The sequence below is a fragment of the Metopolophium dirhodum genome, chromosome 4 (assembly GCF_019925205.1).
Source record: "Metopolophium dirhodum isolate CAU chromosome 4, ASM1992520v1, whole genome shotgun sequence".
NCBI classification, from domain to species: domain Eukaryota; kingdom Metazoa; phylum Arthropoda; class Insecta; order Hemiptera; family Aphididae; genus Metopolophium; species Metopolophium dirhodum.
In genome coordinates, this window is record NC_083563.1 from 39,697,627 (window position 1) to 39,722,836 (window position 25,210).

The 25,210-nt window shown below is 27.8% G+C and overlaps 2 protein-coding genes across 3 annotated transcripts; both read left to right on the forward strand.

The window, feature by feature from the left end:
• Positions 1-3,028: 3,028 nt before the first annotated feature.
• LOC132943024 (probable ATP-dependent RNA helicase DHX34) lies at positions 3,029-23,846 on the forward strand. Of its 2 annotated transcripts, XM_061011788.1 has the most exons (18): positions 3,029-3,225; positions 8,043-8,552; positions 8,612-8,730; positions 8,810-8,976; positions 9,061-9,264; positions 9,377-9,664; positions 9,731-9,935; positions 9,996-10,210; positions 10,510-10,704; positions 10,768-10,959; positions 11,033-11,281; positions 11,346-11,462; positions 11,591-11,766; positions 18,127-18,237; positions 18,317-18,438; positions 18,527-18,767; positions 18,826-18,965; positions 23,633-23,846. In XM_061011788.1, exons 2-18 carry the CDS (start codon positions 8,059-8,061, stop codon positions 23,758-23,760), a joined length of 3,363 nt encoding a protein of 1,120 aa, XP_060867771.1. In that variant the 5' UTR covers positions 3,029-3,225; positions 8,043-8,058; the 3' UTR covers positions 23,761-23,846. The 2 variants fall into 2 exon arrangements, with proteins under 2 accessions (XP_060867771.1, XP_060867772.1); XM_061011789.1 differs by lacking the exon at positions 23,633-23,846 and having other exon boundaries at positions 18,812-18,951.
• On the forward strand, positions 3,246-7,942 carry LOC132943025 (cobalamin trafficking protein CblD). Its single transcript, XM_061011790.1, has 6 exons — positions 3,246-3,686; positions 4,111-4,215; positions 5,934-5,997; positions 6,062-6,171; positions 6,259-6,472; positions 6,863-7,942. Exons 1-6 carry the CDS (start codon positions 3,537-3,539, stop codon positions 6,955-6,957), a joined length of 738 nt encoding a protein of 245 aa, XP_060867773.1. The 5' UTR covers positions 3,246-3,536; the 3' UTR covers positions 6,958-7,942.
• Positions 23,847-25,210: the final 1,364 nt, after the last annotated feature.

Here is a 25,210-nt window from a genome sequence, read left to right on the forward strand (position 1 = left end):
CTTAACAAATTATGATATCAATATAGATTATTATTTATTAGTAACCGATTACACCATAGAGGAATGGAGGGTCGATCTTGAACGACACGGAGGCATGATCGCTGAAGTTGATGTCCTCGAGGATGGACCAGTCAGGGACTGTCTTACGAAGGTGGCAGTATCCCCAATGTTGGCCAGGATAAGTCCCAGATTGGCAGCGAAGTCCGAGAGAAGCTCACCTCTCGGGTTAGGTTAGGTTATTCATATGGGAGCCCCACTTGACATTCCAGGTGCATTGTAGAAATTGCTCCTGACTACAAGCCTGATGTCTCCCTTGGCTCGGTTAGCCTGTTCAAGGTCTTCCAGGAAGGCTTCGTAATCGCTACAGACGTCGGATTCTAAACCTACAGCTTGTCCAGCTTGTCCAGCCATCCCTGACCCTCCATTATAAACTGGTTATGATTAAAAAATGTATATCGGATAGATAATGATTTGTCGGTTAGGTACAGGGACGGATTGGGATAAAAATTCGGCCCGAGAAATTATAAACACAGAGTCCCATTTGTATTGTCCGATGTATAAACTCACTAAAATCCTTAGTAGGTAATTTATTATAAAACTATACTTTTGTCTTTTACAATGATAAAATTCAAAGTAGCACTTTAATTTTTTTATTTCTTATTTTAAACTTAAAACATTAGACTTTTATACAGCAAATCACTTTGTTGAGAGACTTCATTAATGATTTCATCGAGATCTAGATTAGTTACCAATTTATTTTTCTGCACCCATCATTATAAGACATAAAAGCTTCAAAATTTAAATCAATTCCAACTATTGAAGGATCTAGACGATATAGTGTTTTACTAGATTCCTTGACAATATCTCACAAAAACAATTTTATATTTAAAAATAAACGTATATTCAATTTGTATTTAATAAGTAATGTTATTGATGATTTGAAAAAGCCCTCCAAGAACCATATTTGAAATAAAGGCTACCTAACCTTTAAAGTTTTAATATATTGTATCTACAAGTCCTAAACTGTTAACATATAATATTTTGATGACACAAATACACAATCTAAACATGTTTTCTGTTTGTTGAAATAATATATAATAATGAAATTGTGTATACCTACCATCATCGGCATCGTCCACTATTTATTTGACATTTCTTCCATAACTGAACCGCATGTATTGATAAACATGTACTAAATTCAAGCTCCTACACCAAAATATATTAATATTAATATTTTATCTACAGCCAGGCACGTAGCTAAGGGGGGGGGCAGGGTGTGCCAGGCCCACCCTATTATGTGTCCGGCCGTAGGCCGGCCCACCCAAAGTATTCAGAGGGGCCCATTATTATACGGGGGCTTTTAATTTAAATGAAATTTCAAATTTTTAATATTGTCTAAATATTACACAAATAAAACCAAATATATCGGGTTTTAATTAGAATCTAAAATAAGTTACGTAACTAAATTCAATCCATGTCCATTTCTGGAATAAAATATGTATATTGTATTACATTTAAATTCTGTTCCTACTAAGAATCGGTGATAATTTATTTTTTATAAATCATAATATCGTCAACGATTGATTAGGAAATAATTGCTATTTAAAGCCCAACACTGGTACCATATTATTATAGTATACTAGCATGTCATGTTATTCTTATCTTATCTAGACAGTGACTGTTGTATACTTTTATGTCTATTTTTAAAATACTTTTGAGTAAGGGTATTGTCATTATATTGATTCATATTTCATATAGAATTATATTATTATTATGGTCGTCAACTCGTCTGTCGAACACCCCTACAACTGTACAAGGTAATATATTTAGGTAGGGGGCCCATCTAACATTGGCCCACCTAGTGAATATTTTCTGACTACGTGCCTGTCTACAGCAAATTTAAATTAATTAGGTATTCAAACAAATAGGTATAGTATTGACAAACATTTAAGTTTTTTTTTTATTAATTAATTAGATACCTAGTTTTAATTCACACAACTAATTAAATGAACACATACTGAAAGTGTTTTCGATGTTTAATTCAGACTACTCCCAACTGTTAAAGGATCTAGACGATCTAGTGTTTTACTGGATTCCTTGACTTAGGTATAAGTTAGGTAGACAGACATAATGTGGTAGAACCAAGGAAATCGCTTAGACTATAGAGGTAAATAACGTTAATAGATTTGAATTGGCAACATAAACCGCCATATTAAACAGACTATCTAAAGCCGTGTTGTCACGTAATCGTAATCGAATCTAGGAGAAAAAAGCCCCGAAATAAAAGCCCCGTCATAGGAAAATAAAGCCCTTTTCCAACAAACACTAAACATTCAATGATTAAGCTCTAACTATTGTTATTATTTATTATTTATTTTTAAATTTAAAACAGAGTAAACGCAAGTAATTCTGTAACCAAAAAATCTAAAAAATATGTAAACACTGTTTTTTTTTATAGTTATTTAAGTTCATATTTGGTCTAAATTAGATATTTAAATGAAGAATAACGATTCTAGTTTTGTGTTGTAATTTAAAAATATTATTGGTGGGTATACTTGAAACTGCCAAAATATATTATTACTTCAACTTACCGGTTACCGTATTAATATTAACAATATAAATATTTATAATTTTTTAATTGGGTATGTTTTTAAATTTGCCTTTTTAATTTCATATTTAAATCTAGATTTATTTTGTGTAATTTTAATATTATTTAATAACAATAGGTAAGTACACTAAACAACAAACATTGTTTATAATTAGGTACCTAATCATATAATATATTTATGAAACTGTATATAATACTATTGACAACACTTTTGAAAACCATATGAAATAGAAATAAATAATAATATAGAATACCTAGGTACCTAAGTTAAAAATCAAAAAATCAATAATTAACGATACTTTTTTTCCCCGGGCTTTTTTTCCGAATACCTCGTAATCATGGTTACTGTTTTATGGTTGAACGAATTCCGATAAGGATCCGCCGTAATCACTACAATAGATTTTCTTTATCATACGTTTTTGCACTTTCGTAAGTCACTGTCACGAAAACATTTTATTTATTTTGATTTTGCTGATACGTAAAAAGCAATAATTTATTATTTTGTTAGAAATGGTTTCAAAACAGTTAAGAAATAGTTGATGAATGATCAAAAATATTGTTAGTTATTAGTTAACTATAGCAGGCTCTTGCGTGTGTTTACTATCTTCTGTTTCAAGGTTTGTATATTGTATTAATTTGTTTTAACAAAAGAGAAAAACTAAATTTAGGTCCTCGCAAATGTAAAACGCAATAATTTTGTTTAACTCGGTCAAAAGTAAAATTCTTATCATGTTTGTTTATGTATTATAGTCAAAATATCTGTACGGAATTTATTATTTTTTTCTCGTGAAATATTTTATGAATATTCCTATTTAGTCTGGAATAGTCTATTAAATCCAATTGTTCCTGTATTCTGTTCAACGTTTATTTAGAATACTATTACCTATAAGTAACTGTTTGCCTCCTCCCTACCCAAAGGTGCACTGTTATGCTGCAATCGTGTTTAAAAATGAAGTCGGGTAACAATGCAAAACGAATAGTTTATGTGTTAGCCAATAGAGCCTACTCCAGGAAGTCTCGACGGGACAGGGAAATTAGAGGAGAAGAGTTATTAGAACAGGAAGATGAGCTCGTTATGGTAAGTAATATCATTTTTATTATTAGAAATTTGTCAAAAGTAGTAAATTTGTAACTACTAGGTAAATAAGAAAACAAAAAAAAATAGTGTTTCCTACCATTTTAAATTTTAATACATCTGTAGTGTGTACCTAATAATAATAAGTATATTCATTATTTTTATTATATTGTACCTACAAATGTAATGTAAGTACTAATTATACATGGAAAAGTAACTAGACATTTTTTTTCTGTAGATAAATATTATCTATTTAATATTTTAATTTAGGTTATTCCATTATAATTTTAATTATAACGAATGTTTTATTTACATATTTTCATCCTAAAATAGATTTTTGAAATTGCTTTTTAATTTTTATATAAATGGTTAGGTACCTATATATTATTTGAATATGATTAACAAATTATAATAATTATAATGATAGAAAATTGAAGATTCTGAATTCCGAACAAATCCTAATTGGCAACTACTACCAAGACATAAAGATAGCCAGTTCAAATTACCTAACAATGTGGGTATTGCGCCCGAGGTAAGTTGGTTTTTATTAAAATACAATATTTAAAAATTAATATTTTGAAAACACTGTTCAAGTGATTTTACGCTTGGTAACTACCTACTATAAATTTTACAAAAATAAGATAATGTATATGTGTGCGCTGACCTGAATTTCAGGTGGTGACTACAGCTACATTTTTGGGCCCTCTTATTTGTTAATGCCCTCTCCTATAACAACTCAAGTAATGTAAATTATAAATGCTTAGTATATTGTTTTTATATAATACCTAATAATAATAACAGTTTATAAAAAAAAAATGTATAATGACAGACACCTAGCTATGGTACTTGAACTACTATTTTTTTTTTTTAAATTATCCAAAGTCTTTTTATTATATCAATCTATAATCTTTAACTGTACATTTCAAAGGTGTACATACATATTTTTAGTAGGTTTGTATAAAACATGTTGGGTTATCACTCCCACTAGAGAGGCCTCGGTCTTAGTCTAATATTTGAAGTCACTCGAGACACCTTATGTCTTGAGAGCTATTGAGTAGTTGGATTGTTGCTGAATTATTGTAGGTATTAAACCAACCTTGTCTCATGTTTGCGGGCAAACTTAATAGCCTTGTTCTTGATGGAAGTCTTTATCAAATATCAGTGGATAATGTTGTTTCTGTGGTACTGGTACACTGCGACAATAGTATGAAGGGCAATGTTATAGCAGCGTTGAATAGTTTCAATGTTGGACTTACCTAATCCCATAGTTGTGTTCCATGAGGCTTGAATTATTGAATTTGTTTATTACAATACTTACAATAATCAAGTTAGATTTGAGTTATTTAAAAAAAAATTATTGTGTTATACCTATCATTTAACTTGCATATTGGACTCAGGACTTGACACTGTATCAATTTAACTTTCACATAATAGTTGCCATATTGTATAGCAAAAATTGTTTCAATAAATAATCAAATCGGTTAAGAAATTGGAAGAAAACTAAAAATTTTTGTTGACTCCATTATTAATATAAATTTGTTGGTTTTAAATCTTGATAAAATTATTGATTATAATGTTTTTATTTTATTGAGTAGAATAATAGACAGTACTTTATACAATAAATTTAATAGTGAGATTCCCCTGTATATTTTACAATTCATATCATAAATTGGTCTTCAGAAATTTCTAAGCTCTTGAAAGTTTTATAGTAGATATTATAATTTTGTATATATGTTCAACTGTTTTAAATGGACTCAATAAGTATAGTAAGATAAAGATAATGCTACGAAGTATAGACGATACAAGCACTAACATATTAATTCGCGTTCGGGAACTGCTTTTTACGCACCGATAGTTCTATCACAAACACCATGGTGATCAGCAGTGAATTTCCTATGTATTTTAATTAATTTTTAGAATATATTTTTTGTGTGGCTGTGGGTGAACATTCTCACCAACTTGTGTTTTCAGTCAAAATATTTATTTAAATAATTGTGTATACCTATCTATTATTATAAATATAATTTAATAATTTAATTTTTGTTACAAAAATTTAAATTTTTTAACTCCATATACTGTGCATAATATTCCTAAATTTTAAATTTTAAAATTATTTTTTCAATTACTTTAGGGGAACTGGAAAAACTATTTGTGTGCCTTTCTCCCACCGATTTCTATCAATTCCTATTATATAAGAGATATTATGCAATTTTATATGATCTTTTATTAATTTATAACATATGCTTACAGGACTGCATCATAACCACAAGACTAAATTATTATACTCAAGACTGCCCAATTCTCTTAAAATCTGGTATGTAGTGTAGTATTTGAATTTATTTGTTTATTAATTATAATTGTTGTTTATATTTACTTAGAAATCACTGAGCGATTCAATGTACCTCATTTGAAAAATTTCAGTCTATGCATGATCACAATCAATTTAAAGCAAACCTCTAATACAAATATGTCAAATTTAACAAGACAAGTAAATACAAAATAATATTTTTTATGAAATTTCAGATACTTATTTTTTAAATAACTATTCAAAATATATTTTTGTATGAATTTCTAGTATCTGCATGCTGCTTTTGGTATAAGTGATCGTCTTCAAAGTGCTGGTTATTGGGCTGATTTCATACATCCTTATACTGGACTTCCAGCCATTAATCCAGGACTCAATATTGATTTTTCCGCTCTTGAATTACCATACAAACATACTGTTTATCAAGTCAATACACGCAGAAAGTGCAAAGTGATTGTAGAAAAAATGTCTCCTAATACTATTGGTAAGCAACAAAAGTATTTTTTTTATCTCTAAAATATTAATAATGATTTACCTATAGGCACTTATGTTTGTTAACCATTTTTTTATTATTATTATCAAAACTGTTGCAACAAGGGTCATTGTTATAAACACAATAGGTCAACACTTGATAAATTATTGTTTTGGTAAAATGTATGCAGCATAGAGTCGCTTACATTGGACACATACTCGTCCACAGCAGGGAAACGGTTAAACAACTTAAACTATTAAAATTCGGTTGTTTTTATAAAATATTTTTACAATATTATCTTATTTATTAATTTTAATGAGATATTTACTATGAAGCTTAATAGCTTACAATATTTATTAAGCTTGAAATAAAAACTAATTGTATTTTATACCATTATTCTAGGTAACTTATTTACAAATGCCTTGCCTTCAAAAACTGATGTTGTCGAAGATATTTTGGAGGAAGTTAGTGATTTACATCAAAATAGCTATGATTGAATTTTTCTTTTCTAGTTAAAATTATAACATGATGTCATTTATTTTAAAATATATTATAGATTATATTATATATATATTAGTTGTGATACTTGTTTTAACCTAAAAATAAATCTGTTTATATAATATAACTTATTATCATATTGTTATTTTAAAAATCACAATTGCAGACAAATCTTAATTCCTGTTTATGATTAATTAACCAATTTTGTTTATAAATTAGTGTTAAGCTCTAACAAATGTTTATTAGTTATAATAAGGGATAGGGGGTTTATATGAATTGTTTTGTATATATTTTTTTTTGCAGCGTCCCTTTACAAATTTGGTTAGTCATGTTAACTTATTGTCTCATATTGATATAAATAATCTATTTTTTGTTTTACATATTTTAACTATAATCATTATAAACTCATGTTTCATGCTAAATTTAAACAAAATTAGGGTAATAAGCTAAATGCCACATCACATTACCCTTCTAATTTAAATTTATAAAATCAGTTATTTAGTCTGAAGAAAAAAATGTAAAAATGTATTAAAAATGCTATTGATTTGTTTAAAAATAAGACTAGCAAATATTAGTTAGCTTACATAAAAAGTAACTTAATACAATCCGTTTTAAAATTATATGACAATTCTCTTTTCTTTAATTATGGTTGACAATTTATTGGGAACTTCGATATATAATTTATTCTATTTTTATTGCATACTTTAGCATATTAATCTTTAATAAAATAAAACGAATATTTTACCATTTCATATTACTTTGAAATCCTAACCCTAGTTATAATGATTATTATGTCAATTTTGATTTGATCTTTAGAATATGTTGGTTTTATTCATTACATTTTAATTTGTGTGTACTGTGTAAATAATATCAATTGTATAAACTCAAAAAATATAAATAATTATAGTTTTAATAATATCGGCATTTAATTTATGTATAGGTATTGGACTATGAAATATAATGTGGATGAAGGGAGGAGGCATTACTATAAACTTTACTATAGAATAATGATTTTACTATTTTTTATTTCATTACACTACATAATATATTCAATCATTTATATATTTATTATTTTATACTACAGGATTAACTTAAGAAAAATGTATCGTGAAAAACGAAGAAACCCCAATGATGAAAATTACAATTCAAAACACCAAAAAACTTCAAAAAGACCTTTTACTTTTTTGGATTATAAACGTATTTTGGAAAAAGTATTTTTTAATGAAGAATTAGTTGAAGACATAAATGATGTTTGGTTATTTGTAAAAAAGTTTGAATCATTTACTACGAAAAAAACAACCATTGATAATTCTATTGTAGCTAGTTTAAGTTCTAATCCTCTTGAGCTTCCAGAAGTGTTTGACAAAATGCATTTAATTAACTTAAAAATATATTATTCTGATGATGAATTAGCTTCAAGGTTACCTACATATGATCAAGAAGAAGCTTATGAAAAAAGACCTTTAAATAAAGAAGATATATCTAAGTTTCGTCAGTTGGTTCTTATGTACATGGATTTTAAGCAAAAAGAAAAGTTCAACAAATTGAAAAAACTTAGAGAAACACAACAGAATTTACCAGTTTTTCAATTCAAGTGAGCAATTAATAACAATTTTGAAATTATCACTCTAACACATTTTTTTTTGGTTTAAGAGATGAAATTATTGAAGCAGTGAGACATCACAGAGTTGTAATTATTGCTGGAGATACTGGATGTGGAAAATCTACCCAGATTCCACAATACTTATCAAACGCGGGTTTTAAGAGAATAGGTACATTTATTGAAATACGAATTCTAGTAATTTTATTCTAGTATCTACGATTGTTTCTCATGCAAATAATCTATTATAGCTTGTACCCAACCGCGTCGTATTGCGTGTATATCGCTGTCAAAGCGAGTAGCCTATGAATCTTTATCCATTCATAATAATGATGTGGGATATCAAATTCGGTTTGAAAAAACAGTTAATAAAGACACGAAAATTTTGTTCTTAACTGAAGGATTATTATTAAGACAGGTTACTATGTTATACATTATTATTAAATATATTGATATTATTTTGCTCGTTGAAACAATAATTGTCTATAATGTATTTATGTAGGTCTGTGGCGAGGATTTATTGTCACAATATGATGTTATTGTTTTGGATGAAATACATGAACGTCATTTACATGGAGACTTTTTGTTAGGTGTTATGAAATGTTTGCTACATCAAAGATCTGATGTTAAACTTGTTCTTATGTCTGCCACCATCAATGTAGACCTTTTTAGCAAGTACTTTTCTCCATTAGCAAAATTAATACAGGTAAATTGTATATCATAAGGACCTCATGTTTGTTTGTTGACAATGTTTGTTAATATTACTAAACTAACTATAAAAGTTTAATATGTCAGTTAATAAAAATGTGTTTTTGTAGGTACCAGGTCGTTTATATCCTATTAAGTTAGAATATCATCCAATTATTAGCGAAATGAAAGTACTAGGCAAGAAATCAGAACGTTTTGATCCATCTCCTTTTATAAAAATTATGCAAATGATCGACAAAAAATATCCTAAACATGAAAGAGGAGATGTACTTATGTTTTTAAGTGGTATGGCGGAAATTACAGCAGTTGCAGATGCAGCTAGAATTTATTGTGAAAAAAATGACACTTGGATTATACTTCCTTTGCACAGTTCAATGTCATTGGGAGAACAAGATAAGGTACTATTAACAAAATTATTAAATACAGATTGAACATTTTATAGTAATATTGCTTGTTTAATTCAGGTTTTTGATTATGCACCTGAAGGTACAAGAAAATGTATTGTATCCACCAACATAGCAGAAACTTCAATCACTATAGATGGTATTAGATTTGTCATTGATTCTGGAAAGGTAAAAGAAATGAGCTATGATTCAACCAGTAAGGTGCAAAGACTTAAGGAATTCTGGGTGAGCAAGGCAAGTGCTGATCAACGCAAAGGGAGAGCTGGTATTTATTATATTGTTATATTAGCAATTATATTAGTTTCACATTCCACATTTCACTCAGGTCGTACCGGTCCGGGAGTTTGCTATCGATTGTATTCTGAAGATGAATTTGATGCTATGGCAGACTACAGTACACCAGAGCTACAAAAAGTACCCCTAGATGCATTGTTATTGCAAATGGTAGCCATGGGATTGCCTAATGCTCGGCTATTTCCATTTATTGAACCACCACAACCAGAAAATATAGAAAATGCCATAGAATCCTTAAAACAACATGTAAGCTAAGAAAAATTTAATTGTACGTCTACATTTAAATTATATATCTATTTTATCATGTTACGGCTTATACTTTGTTGTATGTTTTTATTAGTCTGTTATTTTGACTATGGTATTAAATAGCAATTTTCAAAGGTGTATGATTGAATGTTGTGCCGTTACTGTATATGTTAAAAATGTAGAGTGAATACAACTTTACAAGTTATTAAAAGCCATGTCACCAAAACCAAATACAATATCCAATTAAATATTAACTATTTACTTAGTAACTTATTACTAAATAAAAATTTTTATTTTAGGGGGCATTAACAAAAGAAGAAAGGTTGACCCCAATCGGAAACATGTTATCGCGACTTCCAGTTGACATACCGCTCGGGAAAATGTTAATTATGGGATCTCTGTTTGATCAATTAGAACCTGTATTGTCATTAGCATGTGTTCTATCAGTTCAAACACCATTTACTAATAAGGCATACAAAGATCCTGAATGCGAAGTATAATCAGTTGAATAATAAAATTAAATATTAATACAAACTATAATGGATCTGTTTGTTTAGAGAGCTAGAATGGATTTAGAATCTGATCATGGTGATCCAATAATTCTACTTAATGCTTTTAAGCAATGGCTAGAGTTGAAGAGTGATGGTCAAAATACCAATACACGTCAATGGTGTAAGAGGCGAGGTTTTGAAGAACAACGTTTTTATGAGATGACCAAATTGCGGCGACAATTTAAAGATTTGTTGGATGTAAATATTTTACTGTACTTAATTTGTTTGACAGTAAAATACTAAAATCATATTTAAATTATTTTTTTTCTAGGAATGTGGTTTAGTAAAAAATGAAGAAAAAAATATGGATGATATGACTAGTGCAGAAAGAGCCCTTAGACATGGTGAGTTAAAACTATTACGTGGTATGAAAAAAACACACAAAGAGGAAGATTCAAGAAAAAGAAAAGTATTAAAAAAGGATATGTGGGAAATTGAGGACAATTTAGATGCTGAAGATGATTCAGTTGATATAAGAGATATAGATTTTAGAATGCGGCATAATCAGCGACAAGTTAAAGTAAAAATTTACATTTTAAATTATAAAACCAAAACATTGAATAACAATAATTTTTTTTTTTTAGCAACTATTAAAAGGATCAACTGCAATTAGCTATAAAGACTTAATGATGTTAAAAATAATTTTAAGTAGTGGACTGTATCCTCATATAGCAATTACTGATGAGTTCAATTCTTGCAAGGTTAAAAAAATTTAACATTAATTTTCAAAAATGCTGTTTTATTCTAAATAATTGTATCCAAATATTTAGAATCATACTTTTGTTTTTTTAAGGCCATACTTATTTATTATTCTATTGTTTATTTATAGACTACTAAAGAACATTTATTTCATACTGAAGGTAAACCATTTGTATCTCTCCATCCTATGAGTTATTTTGGTAATCATTCAGATGTACTTCAACTCACTGAGTCTGAAATAATCTATGTTCCTGAGTCAAAAGGAAAAAATACTGTAAGCTCTAAGCATCAAATATTAATATATATGTAAGTATAATAATTTATTGATTTGCATTTTACAATATTTAACCAGGCCTATCATAGAACTGATACTTAAACTAAAAAAATTTATCTTGCAAGTATAATGATGTTTTTAATAAAGTTGGTTATTTAATAGAATACAAGTCTTATTATTTGATTTTATTAATTTAATAATAATTTTTATAGTGATTAAAATAAGTAATAACTAATAACTAGGGCCCGGATTTCAATGCAAAGTGCATATTTTTTTGGTTGATCTTAGACAATGCTTTCCAAGTACGTTATTCATTTCATGAAACGAATACTTCAAAGCTAACAATTTTATTATGAATTTCTTTGCTTACTTCCACTTTTTTTTATTTTTAGATCATTTTTAAGGTGAAATTCATTTTTTAAGGGCATTTATTTTAGAGCATATTTGTATGGTATTAAGGGCATTTAAATCTCAACCCTACTAATAACCAATAACATTAATTTTAACACAATATACATAATTTTGATTATTTGTTATACAATTTTATTGTAATAATATTTTAGGCAATATATTATATTTTTAAATAATTTGATCTCTCAGCATGACAAAAACAAATACATTTTGTGTTTGTGATGTATTATTTAAACATTCAATTATGAGATTTTTTTATTATTTTAGGTATCGATATATACTGAATATCACACTTTGTATAGCGTATACCAGTTTTTCCCAATCTTTTTGTTTTGTCAACCCACTAATTTACTTTTTATTAGGTAAACAACCTCCACACTAAAAAAAAACCAAGAATGCCATAATTCCTATATGTCTAATATTATTAATAATAATTTTTATTATAGATAATTTTATCATTTAATTTTAATATATTGTAATACTGAATAATGAATAGGTACCTAATTCTGTTAAATATAAATATTATTTTTTAATTAAAATATGATAATAATTAAAAACATTTTCCACAATCGTAATTAAATAATATAAGTTAATGAAAATAAAATTATATCCATTGTAAGATTTATGTCCTACAATACTAGTTATACTTTAAGGTGGAGAAAGGGCTTTTGGGAGATGAAATCAGATAAAATTAACAAAAAATTTAATTTTTAATTTTTAATTGAACGTTAATCTGAAAAATGATGTGCTGAACAAATAACAATGATACTGATATTTCAGTTTAAAATGTTAAGCCATGTTTACTCATATGAATATGACCCAAGGGTGCCCATTAGTGGGAGGAGTGCAAGGGGAGACATGTCCCCCTAGACAACAAAGTACGCAAAAAAAAATTAAGTGTACTTTGAATTTATATATTCATTTCATATTTGATACCAAACTTGATATGGACTTTTGTTTAATACTTGATATCACCTTCAAGAAGACCCCACTCTCATTGACAGTATTATTATTACTTTTTTCAAAAATATTTATCAAGTTTCAACTAGTAAGCAAGGAGTAAGGATATTAACTCATGTACTTACCGGATAAGTTATAGCCAATAACTAATAATATATACATAGGTAGATTGAATATATTTTTGCAAAAACATTACAATTCTTGCATACAAATTTTCCTATAATGATTTTTTGGTTAAAGTATGAACTACTTGTATGAAAGGTCTTGTATTACATTTTCAAGTCTTATTGACATTTTTAGAAAAGAAAACTAAAATAAAAAGAGTCCAACCAAAGGTTTGGTAAGGTAACAAAACAATTTTAACAAATTTTCATTTACTGGTTTTTGTTTTTCCTGATTATTTTAAAAATTACTAAGACCTCCCAAAATTAGATACCAACTGGATCCAATTTGTGTTACTCCACCAGTATTTAAAAATCCCGCGTACGCCACTGACTTTCACGAAATACCAACAACGGATCTCTTATAATTGTTTTAACCTTTTTTTCCACTCATTCTGTTTTGGAAAAGAAACATCAACAATTATTTTTTTTATGCCCCTTGGTTAAAAAAAGTTTGGCCACCATAACTATATCTACTATTTTACTATGATACAAAAAAATGTATTGAAATTGGACTCCTTGAATTTTGAGCCCGAGGGTGCAAAATTTCTAAATACGGTCCTTTGTACTTCATATTATTATTATAGATACTCATAGAGGTATCAAATAAAATTATTTTTCTAGGTTTATTCAATTATTTATTTTTTTTATATAATCGAGGTACCTAATTTCCTTATTATTTTAAAAACATCGCGACCCATTGGTTGGGAAACACTTGGGTATACGCCGTAGATCGCACATTAGACCAGTCCCATATAATGTATATGTATTATTGTAAATAGTTTTAATTTTATAATATATTTAAGTTGTTTACATTTATATCATGGAAAATGCGGCTCATGGCAATTTTACTCTCTCGTTTTAGCCTCCTAATAGGTTGGACATTCGTTTAATGTTGGTATTCCTCTAATGCAATTTCATTATTTATAATAATTATTATTATAAATAATATTATCACTGTATCTTCATGATTATATAAATAAAAAGTACCGTTTTAAGTAGTTTAGATTTGTATAGAAGATAAAATAATTAAAAAAGAAACTCTAGATATTAAAAAAAAATTTATTGATGAAACAAAATAGCATGTTAATTAATCATAAGTCATACCTATTGCATTACCCTACACTAAATAGGTATATATTTAATTTCATTAGGCTTTTTAAAATGTAATTTATTTATACTTTAACATTGGGGCCATTGTTATGAATTTATGATCTTTGTGCTTAATACACGCGTAGGTATAATATTTGACATAATAATAACTGAAATAAAAGTAGGTACTTTATTATATTATCATAATACAAAAGCACGCAATTTACTGATAACTTTTGTAGTTCTGGGCGTGGTATTATTTTATTAATTTTTTTCGTGGAATTTTAGTGCAATAAAACATTATATTCGGTAATTATACATTACAGACATTATTTTTGAAAACAATTTTTTATCATAAGCAATCTACCAGTGCTTTGGAAAAAAACTACATTATAAATTTGTATTTTGTTATCATTAAGTTTCTAACACGTCCGTCACAAGTGTGTTTCCCGTTATCAGAGTCCGAGTAAAATTTTACGAACTATCTTACAATGTTTATTACAATATTACTAAAATCTTGAATTTTCATCGAACATTTGTTTTAATATTTCATAATTTTCTAAATGCGTCATGTACGTATATTCTATGAAACGAATTTCACAAAATTGTTTATTTTTAGGTTTTAATTTTCATTAGACATAATTATTTTGTAAGCACTGCGCATTTCATACCCATCGATCAACTGTACGATTAACAAAAGTGAACTCGTCATATTTTATTCGGAAAACAAAGAATGTTTTGGTATTTTTATTCGGATGTAAACGTTTTTGTTTATTCGTTTATTTAATTTACTTAATGTGAGATAAACGCAGATAAACATTCTATATTGTGTGGCAAGGGTGGGAAGTGAGCCATTTCAGTCGCGGGCAATTTCGGCCAAGACTGAAATTGCCTTCCCGCGCGAGCGACGAGCCACACATACTATTTTTTGTCACGCCTCTGCATTCATTGATAACGGCAGAGGTAATGCAAGGTATGCAACAACTATAGACTATATAGTTACACGACAACAACATATTTCATGAAAGAAACGATTTGCTTTTATTTATTTTAAGCGTCACGCATGGAGGTTATAATATGATTATGAGACGTAACCAAAAGTTTATAATTTGTAAGGAACCGACGACCGTGGTATACGATTTCATTGACTGTGCAGGGTATAAAATGTGCTCGCAGCACTTTTGGGGATTTCCACTTTATCGCCCGGCACTTTTGGGGATTTCCACTTTACCGCCCGGCACTATTAGGGAATCCCACTTTACCGACCGCTGGACGGAAAAAGGACGCTTTCCAACGCTTCAACCGCCATCGAAAACCAAACTTTCGGTGCAGGCGTGACAAAAAAATATTTATAAATTCTTAGCGGAGTGGATGAATGTATTGGTTTTACAATCATGTGTGTTTTTTTGTGTCTTATCACTTTTTGAAGCAATACAAATTCATCGATTTTCAACTTCCGCATGTTTCTGGTAGTAAAGTGAATCTAGTTGGTACTTTGGAGGGGTCAAAAGTAAAAACAAGACATTTTCGACCGGATATTTTATTAGAATTTTCTATACACCATAAAATTTTCAAAATATTTTTATTCTTTTTAAGCTATTTATATTTTTTAAACATTAGACAATTTTATTTTTAGATATTCATTTTTATTTTTAATTTCTGGTCAAAAACTTGAATATTTTTAATAAATTTTAATACAAGGTTAATCATAAATTGTTGTGAGTAAAAAAAAAGGTGAACAAGTGGGTAATGTACAGTAACTAGTTGTCGAGTATGTCGTTATAATAGATGTGTTCTATGTGTTTAGTCAAAAGTATTCTAAAATTTAAACCCTGTCGGTGGGTCTAAAAAACATATTAAAGTTATTGATAGAGATGTATCAATCGTAAAAATTACAGATACCTATTATTCCCAAACTTGATTTTCCGAAGAAAACATATGATCCCAAAAATAAATGTAATTAAATGTATAAAATAAATAAATGTATATTATATATATTATGTTTAAATATTGATATAAACGAACAGTGAGCATTACAATTTGTTTTTATGTATTTGAACTAATTGTTTTACTAAAACTAAGAGTGGTTTATTTGGTTTAATGACTATTACTATTATTACTAAGTTTGTTTTTGACATGTTTATAACCAATATAATAACCAAAAAATCTAAAAATATATTAACACAGTTTTTTATAGACATTTAAAGTTTAATTATACATAGGTATTTAAACAAAGAACGACGATGTTAGTTATTTCGTTATAATTCAAAAACATTATTCACGGTGATTTAAAACGTTTACGTATCTTATAATATATATTTACTATGCGCAGTGACATTTTCAAAGTATTTAGATTATTTAGTTTTAAGTTATTATATATAGGTACCTATTTATACCATGAACCTATTCACACTGTTCAATGGCAAGGTGGTATTGACTTGAAACTTAATAACAATAATATAATTTGATAGAAGTAGGTTAGGTTAGGTTAAGTTAACTATTATAATACATTCAATTTTAATTTATATAATAATTCTAACCATTTTAGTAAAAATTAAATCACCCTACCGTAATACTAATAGGTCATAAATCATTGAATTCAAATTTAAAACATATATTACCGTGAGTGTCAGTAACCCACTTGATATCTACTGTACAGAGAGACTTTTTGTCTACAGAATATGTATCTACATGTGTTTTTTTCGGCCTGTAAAAATTGTATCTATGGTAGAAAAAATGCTTTGAATTTTAATTTCAATATTATCTTTTCCGGTAGAAAAGTGACCCAGTAGTAATTTTCGTAAGCGTCTGGAAAAGCAAAACACAATATAATAACTGTAGATGCATTCAATTGAGTTTATATTAACATTTTCTATACACCTTATACAATATTTTGATTCTTTTTGAGCTTAGGCATAAGAAAATTTCAATTTTATTAGTTTGTCTTAAATTATTATCGATAAAAAAATGTTTTATTGGTCAAAACTATCGCGTACCTATTCATATCGTTGTAAGGTAGGTATTGACTTTACACTTAATAACAGGTATTCATGTTATTTAATAATATATTCGATTTTTTTTTTGGAAAATTATTTCTGTTTTGAATCGTTTTTATTGTATTCAACGATTGAGTTCAAATTCAACACATCCGTATTAATCAATAGTGACCTCATAATTAATGACGAGGTACATTCCACACAATATAGGTATACTATACAGCATGGCTAATTCCCCGATTTTTTCAAACTGATCTACTAAACATTATTTGTTAAAAGTGAAAAGTTATAGTTTAAGTATACAGGGTGTAACATAAAGATATGACAAATGAAATAACTTTTATTCTAATCAATATTTTTTCATTTTTTTTTCATATAATTTAATATAATATTAAAGTCCATATTATACGTGTAGTACAAACGGCTATAAATTATATGAAAAAAAAAATGAAAAAATATTGATTAGAATACAAGATTTTTCATTTGTCATACCTTTATGTTACGCCTTGTATATCTATAGTTTATAATATTAGTGAATAATTAATAATATAATTCATATTTTGTGAAAATATAATATATATTTCTAAATAAAAATTGAAAACTTATTTTGATTAGGGTAGAGGTTAGGTTAGGTTAGGTTAGGTTAGGTTATTGACTACATTTATATAAGTTAACATTGTAAACTTTTAAATAAATCAGTTAATAGTATATTTTGTTTAATATCTTAAAAAAATATATATATAATTAATTAAAAACTTTCGATGATTTTCAGGTCACTTTTGGAAACTACCAAAGCGTATATTATGAACTCATTACGGATGCCAGGAGCACAGACTCTTCTTTTGTTTAGCAGAAACATTTGCACCAATCGGAATTTTTCCCAGTAAGTGTTAATTAACTATTTTCTAGGTAATCCATTAATTGTATTTATTTTCTAATAATTGTTTAACTGTAATTTATAGAATCATTTGCGACTCTTGGTTGCAATTGGAGTTTCCCCTACCGGAAGCTGCTGAAAATTTAATACTCAAAGCTACAAAACTCCGTAATACTTGGGATAATCTTTTAAAACTTAAGCTCGAAGGTATTTGATAACGATCTTTACATTTTTATAATACAAACTGCAGCTACCCAAGTCCGAACCGGCTTAATATTTGAACATGTGTTTTTAGAAAGGAGTAATAGGAGAGCAGAACGTCAGCTGTCCATAGACATGGTACAGTTTATGAACGCTGAAATTGGTTACACAATTAAGAGGCTTCTAGCCGCTGACCAGAAAGTCATGTATGTTGGACCGTCTGGCGAAGAAATAACATTCGCGGGTCCTAATCCTTTCTGCGGTGAAGACTGGCAGGTGTATGAAGATGACAAATATGGTGGAATAAGACTAGCGCCGTACTTGACATATGATTGGTGAGTTGATACATTTATTTAGGCTGGCATTATCTTACGGTCAGTGATGAACTTTCAGTTTAACGGGTCAAAGCCTAGTGGTGTACGATCCGTGGATTTGTCCCTTTTGCAACAGCACAATAGAAGTGACGAGTGCTCTTGAAAAACTGCAACATCGGCAAGTGTGTGACTCTCAAACTACTTCCGGCACCGCTGAAGGTATGTACATTGTACCTGTTATATAATATAATATATATATATATATATCGGTTGGTACCTATATATTATAATTGAAGTTTTTTTTTCTGAAATACAATTTACTCGCAAGTACCCATATATAGTATAGTATATTATGACGTATAGTACCTAATTATTATAACTTGAATTTTTCAATAGTAAATAATCACGAGTAATAGTAAACGTTAAATTAAAAATATTTTAGACTAATGAAACTATTCATAGTTGTTACATTACCGTAAGATAAAAGTCATATTGACACAGAGAAGGTGCGGAACAGCACCTTAATCACAATTTACTATTTAGTACTCATGTGTCAGCCGTCAGATTTAAAAAAGATAATATTTAATTGCACTCAATATTATGATCATTCAATAAAACTTGTAAATAATAATTTTAGCTGAAAATTGTATGTATGTCGACTGTCGATAGATTTAGTGTAACATGACTAAACTAATTCAGAAATAAACGTAAAATGGGGGGGAAAGCCCGCGATTATTGTCAACAAACATGTATCTATACATTATGTTGTATTGTGTTGATAATATTATTTCCAACGATGTTGATATGAGATATGTTAACGAAATGTATAAATTTTATCTTGTTTGAACTTGAGAATGTTAATACTTTCTTCCTCCTAAGTGTATGTGAATTATGCCATTAAATAATTTATAATCCATTAAAAGTGAACCTGTGGCTATGGCGTAATTGAATATGAAAACTATGTATATTGTAAAGACAAAAAATTTGAATGAAGTGAAGTTTTGTGTAGGTTACCGCTGGTAGTTTTCGGGAGTGGAATTCGAACATTAGGTACTTGTTTTGATCTCGAAGCAATTTTACCTTACCTCATTTACCATTATGGCACATACATTTTAATATTTAATATTGTATTATTAGCAAACAAAAACAATAATCGGAGAAATATTATTTTTATTTGTGATGAAGATATTATAGTAGGTATATTACGTATTTTGATTTTTGAATTATGAAAACGTTTCTTAAAATAATGTCTGCGTTGGTATATTGACTTTTCACTCTTAAAAATAAATAAAATACGAAAATAATGACTTTATGACCTTGGTATGAATTATTATTTAATCTAATGACGTATAATAATACAATAATATGAATCACGCTAAACACTTTAAACTAATAGCATATAGTTATAAAGGTAAAATCGCAAGTAAATAAAAATGAATACAACTTTTCTCAAAAGTTGCTTTTTAAAGATTACCTTTGACATTTATACTTGTCACTATTCAGAACCCGTATAAATTAATTAAGACTAAACAATTTAATAAAAAATAAATACCTATTGTTTTACCAAGATATTATAGTCTTATTATGTTTGAGTTATAGGTCCAAACATAAAATATTTTTTAGCTGCCTACAAAGATTCATTAACTCATAAAATATTAATTTCTTGACACTCAAGGACAAATGAATTGGAACTAGGTATTATGTAAATTCATTTTGAACAGTAATTGTTGTGATACCTACCTACCTATTTAATTATTGATACTTTTTTACGTTGGATGATGGTAATATAATGTAATATATTATATAATATATAATAAAATATAATACATATTATTTTCAAACTTAAATAAAATTATTTAATTTTCTGGTTATAAAATTAAAATTTTTTTTCTTTTTATTATTTAGAATAGTTACATTTTATATTTTAGTACAAAATATTTAGCTTGTATATAACCATATTTATGGTGACAATTTTAATCTAACCTCTTATGCAGCACTCTTAATAAATTTTACAGTATTAGACAAAATGTAGTATTCAGAACTTTAAGTAGCTAAATGTCTTAACGAATACCTACCTATGTTAATGTCTTTTAAAAACAAGTAAGTAGGTGCCTATGTCATATATGGCTATATAGTATATATATTTATTTAATACATTATTTTCATAAATCTAATATTGAATAGTTACTACGTTAAATTACGTATTACTATTATGTAGGTCAAATTAATTTGAACATCAAAATAGACTTGGACATTTTATTTAAATTGCTAAAAAATACACGAATTATAGCGCAAATTATATAATACCTACCCTACAAGTTATAATAATGTATACTCGGAAACTGAAATAATATGTAATGTAATACTTATGTTTAAAAATAAATATTTAAACATAGTATATGCAGCTATGGAAGAGCATTTTATATTATAATTCTAGGAGTGCGATTAAAATAAGGCTTCGTAATTTATTTTTATAAAAAAATACAGATCATAAGACAAGTGACCGTTCTTGTTTAAAATTCTGGTAAAAAATAACTCTTGTATTTATTTTAGAATATTATAAATAATAGTGAGTATATCAGCTATTCTATTACATCTAGAAAACGTTATCATTAATTATAAAAACCCGTACTTTTTTTATTTTATTTTTTTGAAATATATCTACAATCTTATACGATGAAAGTACGGTCGCTCAAATACGATTTTACCAATAGGAAGTAAAGGAAAAAAAACGCATACTTAATGATTATATTTAGGTAAATGTTACTATATCATTTTTTTCATGCTTTCAAGATTTTGATCTATTTGTTTATATAACCAATTATGTCGAAGAAAATAGAGCTTTTCACGTACCTATAAGAACACATTATCCACAATGAATGCATGAATTATTTATAGTAATATTTTTTTTTATATTAGTAGTTATTTTGTTCAGTTTTTAATTAAAAACTGTTCAAATAACAATCGTTTTTAATTTTAATTTAATAACACTTATCTCAACGCTAATAATTTTCACTTCTGCTTGTCTGTTTCTGATTCTCTCATTGTCTCTCTCTCTCGACTGTTATTAATATCATAGTACCTTTATATTTTAAATACTCCGGTTCCAATCTTTCAAAAAATATTCTTCTACACTGAATGGGTTTTTATTTCATATATATTTTAATCACATGTTTTAAATGTATGTACATTTTTAAACAAAATAACTCTCGCCATATATTAACGCTGATATTTCATTTATTATTAATTTATTAGTTGCACAGTTGATGTTCCCGATCTACTCGCATCAATCTCGCTCCGTTGTCCCAACCTACCCTGCAATAAGAAATCACTCACTTTTTTACATTCCGTCGCCCTTTACCTTGTATGGTAACAATCATCCTACGAGTATACACAAAATTCTCAGCCGGTTCAAAAATTTAGTCAAAATTTTTTGTCACTATCTTAACCTTTTTTTTATATCTTACATTTTATAACTGTTAACCATAAAACCTATAATTATATTTCTCAAATGCTTTATAGCGTAAAAATAAAATAAATAAAAATATAATATTCGTATATAATGAAGCACCTAAAGCATTTTTATTTTGAGTTTAATAAAAGAAATTAATCAGTTTTATACTTTAAAAGTAGGTACCTAAATATTGAGTGCTTGGGAAAATTCGATTCAAAATATAATTTTGTGAATAATACATTTTTTTTACACTTTTTACTCTTTTACTCAAATTGAAATTTGTTTAGAGGGATTTCTCAAAAATGTAACTACATTAAAAGTGATAGAACTTTAAAAAAATATTTGTCAAACGTCTCTTTTTAGTATCCTTAACGTCTAACGATGATGTATTATAAGTTCCCATAAACTCTACAAACTATAAGAACATCAATATATAATATTAAGTTTGAAAGGTGAATTGGAAAGTCTATAGAAAACGTCATTTTTGAAGAGTTGCCCTGAAAGTGGTACGTGCGGATTTTTTTTTTTGTGAGCTTAGTAGAAATTATGGGATTCTCTTTGAGAAAGTGTTTCGAGTTTTCAGAGTTTGCGTGTAGAAAATAATTAACTATTGTATTCATTTTTGTAGTATAAACTACAATAAATATAAATCAGACTAAAAAAACATTTTAAATCATAACACAAAAAACTAACTTATATTGTACAGCAGAGCAGTTACTTACTTTTTGTTTACTGAAATTTAATAAAAAAAATTTGTATACATTTTTATATTTATATTCAAATGTGTAATAACGATTTATTCTCTAACAATTTTTGTTCTTCAAAAAATATAAATCTATGCTTGAAACATTCCATTATTCCATAAATTACTAGATTCTATATACATTAGTACATTACAAAATGAATATTTCAAAATATTTAGACTAATTTCAATCTATTTATAGGCTTTTGAAATTTTCTAATTTTTAGTTTATCCTAAAATTGTCTCATTAAATTTTTGTGCATAAAACATGATTTAGTTATTTTATTGTAATTTAAAAAATATTATTTGTTGCGACTTGAGCATTTTTAGCATTACGTACCTACAGTACATTATTTACTTTATACAATACACTTATTTATACTATTTATATATTTATACATGATAATATTAATATCACGAACTTATTCACACCGTCCAGTGTTACTTTAGTATTGACTTAAAAGTTAATAACTGCATATATAATAATGTTGAATAAGTTCATTATTAAATTAAAAATGGAGGTGAGCATTGTCAGTGAATAACCCAGTATATAATGTTTATTGTCAATCAAGTTTAAGCCGTATAGTGTAGAATCTCTTGGGGTCAGACCTATTACTATAATTATAATATAATTTATACTGGTCCGATTTCGCAATAGTTTTTTTGTTAATTTTATTATTTCTATTCTAGGTGAAGAATGTGAAGATGTTATGGCGAAATTAAAACCGAACGCCAAACGTTACGACTGTCCTGACTGTCCAGGTGTATTGTATTTGACTCCTACTGAAATGCTGAAACATAAAAAATCACACTTGTAATTTGTATCATTATTATTACTGTACATTTTATACGATCACGTCAATACAAATATTTGTTCTCCTAATAAAATTGTCCATTAACCATACGCTTTTATCCCTAATACGATAACCAGTGGCAACATCTCCATCATGTACGTGTAATGCACCTGGATAGACGATATAGTGTATTGTATAGTACGTGGAATTTCACCACATAGTTGGTAGAATACACATTGCAGATACCCAAAAAAAGGTATATTATAAGATGAGAGCATTATGCGATCTGATTGCTTCTAAAATTGATTGCCGCATGAGGTCAGTGACATCCGATCGTTTATACCTACCAACAATAATCATAGTTGATGAAGCTGCTGGTTTTGGATATTTTAGTAGCCGTGACAGTTTTCGCTTTGCAGTCTGTGTATATAAAATGCGAAACTGCAGTGGAGCAAAGGCGATCTTTATGGTTAGATCGCACTCGCCCTTCTTGGTAGTTGCAGGGCCTTGATTTTTTTATCATGTCTTTCAGTTTTTAGAATAACAAAAGTGGCAAATATATGCAATAAAAACAGATATTATACTGTTAAAAGAAGTTTTAATTGAAGTGCAGGTGATGTAGAGGCGTTAGTGCAATGTAAGAGTAAGTAAGATGATACTCTACAGCCTTTGGAAGATGCACGTAGGTGTATTATAGTGTATTCACTGCCACACGAGGATTTCAGCTATTATAGGACCAATAATTAAAATTTGCTTACTAGTTACCAGAGCCTATACATGACCTTTTTTCATGCCCATTTAAAAATAATAACTATATACGGCGTCCAGTGCCAATATCATGTTGTCCACAAAAATACACTATACGGGAATAATGATCCTGTCTTGTAGAATTAACCAAATTTGAACATTTTTTTTTAAAATTACTTAATAAAGAATAATATGTCTTTAAAAATAACATAATTTTAAACTTTTTTAACAAATTATTTTATACCATTATTCGAAATTAAATAATAAACCATAGTTAAATGTGGCTGTAAGAAGTTTTCTTCTATTAGGTACATAAAAAAAAGTTATTAAAATACGACAATACTACAAGACCTGAGAATTTTTCCAGTGATGTCGCATTTTTGTTAATAAAAATACAATTTTCAAATTTTATAGAATTACAAAAAATTGTTTACACCGGCACCGGACCTCTTATATGTAACACAAATATGAAATAATGTAACGTATGCAATACAATTTAATGATTTAAAAAACAAAATTGCAATTAAATTGCCTACTTTTCGATATGAAACGGTCAATACAAAATATTAAGGTTAATTAGTCAAACAATGTTGATAATATTATTCATACCTACATGAGTGCGCGATTGTGCGAAAACTAATGTTATTATAATTTTTTGTTTAAATGTTACTCGGGTTCAATTTATTTTTGGGTCGTAGGTAGTCGCACATTTTACCTTTCCTTACAT

What these genes read in the sequence shown, in the direction of transcription:
- LOC132943024 (XM_061011788.1), top strand. Translation starts at nt 8,059, where the DNA reads ATGTATCGTGAAAAACGAAGAAACCCCAATGATGAAAATTACAATTCA. An exon ending in CATCAAATATTAATATATAT is followed by an intron (nt 11,767 to 18,126) that starts GTAAGTATAATA and finishes GATGATTTTCAG; the next exon opens with GTCACTTTTGGAAACTACCA. An exon ending in TACTTCCGGCACCGCTGAAG is followed by an intron (nt 18,966 to 23,632) that starts GTATGTACATTG and finishes TTTCTATTCTAG; the next exon opens with GTGAAGAATGTGAAGATGTT.
- LOC132943025 (XM_061011790.1), top strand. Translation starts at nt 3,537, where the DNA reads ATGCTGCAATCGTGTTTAAAAATGAAGTCGGGTAACAATGCAAAACGA. An exon ending in ATGTGGGTATTGCGCCCGAG is followed by an intron (nt 4,216 to 5,933) that starts GTAAGTTGGTTT and finishes ATATGCTTACAG; the next exon opens with GACTGCATCATAACCACAAG. An exon ending in AATGTCTCCTAATACTATTG is followed by an intron (nt 6,473 to 6,862) that starts GTAAGCAACAAA and finishes CCATTATTCTAG; the next exon opens with GTAACTTATTTACAAATGCC.